General features: G+C 40.0%; 1 protein-coding gene across 1 annotated transcript in view; it reads left to right on the forward strand.

The window, feature by feature from the left end:
• The window catches only part of LOC119357997, a 6134-nt gene extending 1510 nt beyond the window's left edge, over positions 1–4624 (forward strand). The window contains exons 2-5 of the mRNA XM_037624738.1: positions 5–114; positions 2684–2769; positions 3086–3169; positions 4173–4624. Of these exons, the coding sequence (XP_037480635.1) occupies positions 5–114; positions 2684–2769; positions 3086–3169; positions 4173–4330 (438 nt within the window). The 3' untranslated portion in view covers positions 4331–4624. The remainder of the gene's footprint in view (positions 1–4; positions 115–2683; positions 2770–3085; positions 3170–4172) is intronic.
• The last annotated feature ends 3029 nt before the right edge of the window (positions 4625–7653 follow it).

A 7653-nucleotide genomic window follows, 5' to 3' on the forward strand; every position in this document is an offset into this window, starting at 1 on the left:
GCAGCAGTCGAGAGCTCGGCGAACAGGAGGTGGAGGTACGAGTAGGCGATGCGTGAGTTGTGTCGAGGTTCGTGCTGCCGTCAAAGAGCTCGTGCAATCGCCAGCAAATTTCCGGTAAGCAACTCGTTCTCGATTCAGCAGTTTTTTCGCAGTAAATCAGCCGGTTTTCACTGCAGGAGGGTGACCGATGGGGATGCGTGTGCGAGATGAGGTGTCATGTCCGCGCAAGGGGCTGGTTATAGGAGCGTTAGATGCGTGAATAATTGGGGTTTGTGGTTCGTGAGATGCACGAGGGGCTTGAGAGAGAGAGAGAGAGAGAGAGAGAGAATAATTGGGGTTTGTGGTTCGTGAGATGCACAACGAGGGGCTAGAGAGAGAGAGAGAGAGAGTAAACTATTCTAACTGTAGTTTAGAGGGGAGTAGCAGAGGATGTAGCAGATGTTGCCCGTTTTCTGTAATGAGATCTGCCAGGCTACCCGTATGAGATTTGCTTGATCCATCTGCTAGTACCGAGGGGGAAGTAATTGCATCCTATGAGTAACATGAGATAGTTTTGAGATATCTTGTCAGATTTTCTGTAGTGATATACGGGCTATATGACATTGATATCCTTGATATAATTACCCGACTAGCATCTGCTATACTTTTCCTTGGGAACTTTTGCCTAATACTTGTTTTCTTACTTGCCTGCTATTTGTCAGGGGTTTTGCCTAATAGCTGTTTGTCTATATGCCTATGTATTTTGTTAAGATTTTTATCAATCCATTATTGGCACTATTTTTGTCAACTGCAATTAGTTTTCTGAATAGGTGTCCATTGATTTCAGTTTTCTCAATAGGGATATCCATTAGTTACACATCATAAAAAACTGGATAAAATCCTTAACTTCCTCCATCATACCTTGTACTGGGCAGTAGATAAAATAGTACATCTTGATTTTTTTAGATCAGAGCACAACTTGCCGGCAACCTCTAATGCATTTGCCCACGGGACACATCACAACTTGATTTTTTAGGACATTTTCTTTTCAACGAACCAAATATAGGTCCACACAAGTTAAAATAGAGTTCCTCACAATATAGATTCACGTTTTTTTCCAGAATATTTTTCTTCGGCAAGCAAGCTAATGAGTGGCTGCAGAATCTATGGGAATTGCATACAAACCTAGTACGAGTTGCTAAATTTTAATCCTTTTTCTAAACAAAACCTTGAGTTGCCTGTATATACTATGCAATTTGCTTAGATTAGAGCACTACTTGCTTACAACCACTAATGCACATTTCCTAGGGGACACACCACAACTTGATGTTCACACAATATAGGTCCACATTGTGGACGATGAAAAGTGTTCGATCCACAATGCGCGCGACGGGAGGGGGGACGCCGAGGTGGAATTTTTGCAGGCAACATGCTGGGAGGCGGTTGTTGGATGGGGGGACGAGAGGGCTAGGGCGGATAGGAATGGCACTTCTGTTAAGCAAGCAAAAGTAAGAAGTCGTGGACTGTACTCTAGACCGAGAAAGTGTGCAGAAAAAAACATGCTTTCTTCTAGTCAATCTATAATATTTGTGCGCATTGGGTTCTAGCCAAAAAATATGCTTTCTTCTAGAGCCAAGGGGGCAGTGCCATCTGTGCGGCACGACCACCTAGTGGGGTGGAGCTAGATCCGAGAAAGCATTGTCTCGAGTGGTCGAGGAACTAGGCCGCAAATCGTTGTAAGTATCTCGAAATCGACCCCCTAAGCATGTGTTTCTCTACTCACATCTACAATTCTATGTGCTAGAGGCGGAATAGGGAGGTTGAAGAGGGGTGTGGGGGTCCCATGTTTATGGGCGAATCGATGATTTTGAGCGCGGCGGTGGTTTGCGACTTGGGGATGTGGGGGGCTGGAATCGGGTACTGATTTCAGCAGAAAGTTTTCAAAACTTGCCCAACGCATGACAGTTAGTTGCTAGAGATGCCGGTGTAAGTCGCCCAAAGATCCGGTCCCGAGATGGGGGGCTGGAATCGTCGATGATTCGAGCCGAAAGTATCCAAAACTTGCCCAACTCATGATAGGTAGTTGCTAGAGATGCTAGCGTAAGTTGCCAAAGATCCGCCCCCAATATGTTGGGGCTGGAATCGTCTATGACTTGAGCTGAAAGTGTCCAAAACTTGCCCAACGCATGATAGCTAGTCGCTAGAGATGCCTGCATAAGTTGCCAAAGATCCGCTCCCGAGAGGCGGGCTCTGAAATCGTCTATGATTTGAGCCAAAAGTGTCGAAAACTTGTCCAAGACATGATAGTTAGTTGCTAGAGATGTTGGCATGAGTTGCCCAAAGATCCACTGCCGAGATGCGGGGGCTGGAATCGTCAATGTTTTGAGCCAAAAGTGTCCAAACTTTCCCAACACATGATAGTTAGTTGCTAGAGATGCTGGCGTGAGTTGCCCAAAGATGAGAACATTGGGTTTTATTTTCGCCCAAAATTTGCCCGATGTATGATAGTTGGTTGCTAGAGAGGTTGGCGCGAGTTTCCCAAAGATTTTTTAGAAAAAAAAATGATTTTATTTTGCACACAAGTTGTGTTTTCCAATTGGATAAGTTGTCTACATGTAAATAGTTCTTGCCTAAATCATTTAAGTTTTGTAAATATGGTTTTGTAGACGTTTTTGCCTAAACAGATTGTTTGTTCCGTTTGCAGGGCCTCACTGAATTATAAAGTCAAAGCAACATTTTTTGAGGTTTTGTGCACAAGCCCAAACAAGAAGGTTCAACATCCACTTCCTGGTAAGCTTCGCACAAAGATATCCAACTTTTTTATTTCAGCAAAAAAAGTGGAGTTGCTTACTACCAACAGTGATTTTTCTTAAACAAATCCTAGAACTTGGCTGCTCTTTTTTGTTTTCTCAACACAATCCTAGTACCAAAAACAACTTAAGAAAAGCATCAAGGGTTTCTCTGGATGTACAACAACCAGTAGTTCGAGAAAGGAAATCAAAACAGTTTTCATGTACAGACAGGACTAACTTTTTGTCAATACTTGATTTGCTTAAAACCCCGCTGTAGTTGCTCACTAATTCCTTTTTACCTTTTTTTGCAATAGATGTAGTAAAATCAATACTGGCTGCTCATGCCAGAAGAAACAAGGGGAAAACACTAAAAAATAGTTGCAATCAGGATGAACAAGGTGAGAAAGAAAATCAAACCTGCTCTTTCTTTTCCTCTACACGCCAGGTCATTCTGATTCGATGTGTGGGTTGGTTAGTTAAATATTAAACGAGCAAAATATGGGCCAATTTTGCCTGGATTTTTATATGCAAGTTTTTTCTTAGAAGAAATCCATATAAAGGTGAAACATTTTTATCGGTTTTTTGCTTCTTGGGGTTTTGAGCATGGGTGGCCTATAAATCAATCTCTTTTTTCACATGCATACACATCAGCTCTAGGAGATACCTGTCCAAAATCCAATGCACAAGCTAAAACCAGAACTTCAAGAGGGTTATGTTTGTTTTTATTCACACAACTAAAAAAACATGAGTTGCCTGTAAACCATTCCCTACTTGCCCAAACATTATAGAAACTTGCCTAGATATGTGAATAGCTAGAAACACAACCAACACAGCAGCTACAGTTAGAGCAAATCCCCAGATAGATACATTGCCCAAAATCCAGTAGTGAAATTCACAACGAAACACAGCAGCTACTACTACAATTGCGAAACATGTAGTTCAACAAGACATTTGCCCCAAAATTCACTAGTAAAAGCCAAACCTTGTAACTTTGAAGACCTCTTTTTTCCTTAATTTATTTTTCTACCACATAAGAAACATGAGTTGCCTGCATTTTTTTCCCTGATTGCCTACACATATACTCAACTTGCCCAAAAGCTTTGACAAGTTTGAAGATCAACCAAAAAACAACAGCCTCGCGCAACCTACAACACTCTGCAGATACTCGCAAAAAATTCAAGCATAAACTAGAATAGTAATTTCAAGAGAGGGTTTCCATGTGTTTTCAGCACGAGTTGCCTGGAAATCATTCCAGACTTGCATGCACATCATACCAACCTGCCCAAAAAACACACATTATTTTGCATGCATAAAGTCTCGGTAGTTCTTTTTTGCAGTTTCGCAAACATTAACTGCCATGTTGTTGTATATTCCTTCATTAATAAATCCTTCGTTCCACAGTCATTTGTAAAAGAGAAGCATCTGAGAGGGCACAACAAGATGGAAGCTCACCTCTCAGGTCCATGGCCACCAAAACGGGGGCAGCAGTTGTGGCAATGGAGGAGAGGAACAGATGGAGAAGGGGAGGTCAAGGGGGGAGGTTTGGGGGTTACGACTAGGAAAGGGAAGGACAATTTGGTGCGTCAGCGTGAGCCAAGGCAGGCTAATGTCATAGGGGGAGCAATAGTTAATATTGTGACAGACTCGCCCCTGGGGCCATGTGCAGTAGTTAATGTCATAGGGGGCCATTTCTTTCCTTTTTGGGTTTGCCAGCTGGATCCGGAAAGAGGTCCACTACTAATTCTAGGGTGTGTGTTGTGGACCGCTAGCCAGCCAACGGTTGCTAGCTAGCCGCGTCCTTTTTATAATATCAAGAATAAGGATACAATAGTATAGTTGAGTTTTCAGAAAAAGGGAAGTTTCCTTAGAGTAATTGAATTTGTTCGTTAGTATTATCATTAAAGAAGAAAGGACATAAATAAGAAATAAAAAATAAAAAAAACAAAATTTTCAGGAAAGAATGAATTGCCGCTTTGTTGTTACCCTTTCAGAAAAAAAAATTGAAATAAAACTTAAAAAAATAATGTGCTTTTATAAGGAAGAATGAATTACTGAAATCGGCTTTACCCTTTGAAAGAAAGTAAATAAAGTAAAAACTAAAAAATTCAAAATAATGAGGTTTTCCAAGAAAAATAAGTTAGTGGCATTGGTGTTACCCTGTAAGAAGAAAAAAAATAAAAAATCAAACAAACAACGAATTTTTTTGCACACAGCAGTCACAAAAAAATGCGATTTTCAATAATATGCAAGTATAAACATATAATAGTAAATTTTTACAAAAACAATTCCTAGGAAGGAATGAGCAACTCACATTGCTTCCCTTGAAGAAGAAAGAAAATAAAATAAAATAATAATTATAAAAATCAAATGAGGAACATTAACTAGAAGCAATGGTATCACCTTTTAAATAAGATATACAAAGAAACAAGTTTAAAAACTTGCACACTATTTCGCTCCAAACTTGCACCTTTTGTAGTATACAAACAATAATCATATAATAGCATACTTTTCACACATATTGCGTAGTATTTGCGTATATGCATTATTGCATTTACACTCACTCAACAACCAAAACATACCCACAAAATAAAAAGTAAAACCAACTAACAAAGAAAAGCAAAAGCAGAACACATTAAAACAGAAAAAAAAAAACAAAAGGGAGGGAGACAACCTTGGATTGCATAGTTAATGGGCTTGAGCCTAGTAGCAAATCGGCTGACCCAAATATTGTGTCAGTAAAAAAACAAGCCTAACACTATACGAGTTGGGCTTGATAGGAGGGGTACGTTGTGAGAGCATGCCGATATATATGTCATTGTAAATATTCATATTGCTTTCAATAAATTTGGTCAAACTTTATATAGTTTGACTTAGGACAAAGCTGCGCCGTCCGTTCCACAATGCAGTGCATATTAGGTTTCTTAAAATTCAAACACGTTTATCTTTTACCAAGTTTGACTTTATGTAATTTTCACTTTTCCAAAAGTGGTGAATAGTCCTAAAACAACCATAAATAAGTGAAATGAAATATATTTCACATAAACTTATTTTATGAGAGAATTATTTAATGGTTAGTTAGCACAATCGTGTTCCCAGTGATAAGATTCTAACATATGTCAATCTTGAATATATTTTGAGAGGATTTGAAATTCGAATTCCAAAAGATGATGAAAATTGTGAACTATAAAAATTATGGTGCGGTATTATACTTGCTTCATGTCATTTTACATAAGTTGTTTGTATTTTCTACTCCCTTTGTAACAAAATATTTGGAGTTCTTGGTTTACCCTAAGTGAAACTAAAGTTTGACCAAATTTATAGAGCTCCTAAATTGTACTCAGCAAATTGTTTGCTGAGTCACCGTAGAGAGGATCTCTACTTACGACCCTTTGTCGACATGGTGTAGTCTAGCCGTTGCCTAGAGCAACACTCGGCAAAGCCCTTCCGAGTTGTATCTGTCCTTCGCTGGGTATTTTTTGAACCCGACGTACTATGTTATTCCTGTAATGTCCCTTCACCTAGCGTACGTATGCAGGGTACAATTATTTTTGTCATGCGTGTTCAATTTTTTTTGTTATGCGTGATAGGTGCACCCAACAAATTTAAAAAGATTCTTCTCCGTACAAGAGGAAATAAAAGCTTCACAGCATTCTGTTTCTTTCTCAATGGGCTTTTTTGGGGAAACTTCCAATCTATTCATCTTCAATCATGGTAGTACAACGAACACCATAAATAATAAAAACTACATCCATATCCATAGAACACCTAACGACGGCTACAAGAACTGAAGCGAGCCGAAATGATAACAACTCAAATGTTCAGAGAAATGTCGGTTAGAGCTCTGAATTTTCGATTTAAGTGAAGCATCTCTAGTTATTGAATCAGCATATATCTACAAAGGTCTTTGCTAGAACCCAAAAAACAAGATACAGGAAAGTAGTAAATAGAACGTACGGCATTAGGCAAGCTACAACCCAAACTAGGGACATCACCCAGTAGTTACTAAGTACTCCCTCCGTCCCATAATATAAGAATGTTTTTGACACTAGTGTAGTATCAAAAACGTTCTTATATTATGGGACAGAGGGAGTAACAGATAAGAGACAGACAAGTTGGAGATTGGAGGTGGAAATTTGAACGTACCAGCTGCTGGTTGTGGCTGATACCAAGGATTATCATACATTAGTAATATTTGTTATCGATTGTAATATGAGCATGGTTGGGATGCAAGGCGATAGCGCTCCTAATAGCAGACTCTGCACTTCGCTTTTGAGATTCAGTACCACTCCCTCGTACAAAGATTCTTTCAAGTGCTAACAAGTGCTCGATACCTGTAAGTGGGGCATTCTTGTCCTGATTCCACCCATCGGCGTTCAACCATAGAGAGAGTCTCTGGAGCTTAGGCATTGCCCCAGCTTGGAAGATCAGGTGTGGCATGTTCTTCTCGCAGCAGACCTCAAACCGTTTTAGGATTGCGAATGTTGTCCCATCAATGGCAATTGTTTCTTCCAGGGCTCTATCAAACTCTAATTCCAGGTTGATGAGGGCTGGTAACTCTGCAAGAATACCAACACCATCCTCGTCCAGCTTCTCAACAGTGAGATCCAAGGTCTGGAGGTTATGGAGTTCCCCAATCCAGTTTGGGACCCGGGACATTTTCATCATGAGGAGACTCACAAGGTTGGGGGGAGGAGGCGACAAGGTTAGCGCCTCAGGTATACAAGGATGTAAAAAAAATTCCAGCACCTCGAGGTTACAAAGTTTTGCCAAAGAAGTGTTTAGAACATCAATGTCCGCTTCTTCAGATAAACTGGTTCCAAGACCTAGAGTTCTTAGATTGGTGAGCTTCCCTAGGCCCTTGATTTTGTTTGGAGTTCCGCTT

The sequence above is a fragment of the Triticum dicoccoides genome, chromosome 2A (assembly GCF_002162155.2).
Source record: "Triticum dicoccoides isolate Atlit2015 ecotype Zavitan chromosome 2A, WEW_v2.0, whole genome shotgun sequence".
Lineage (NCBI taxonomy): Eukaryota > Viridiplantae > Streptophyta > Magnoliopsida > Poales > Poaceae > Triticum > Triticum dicoccoides.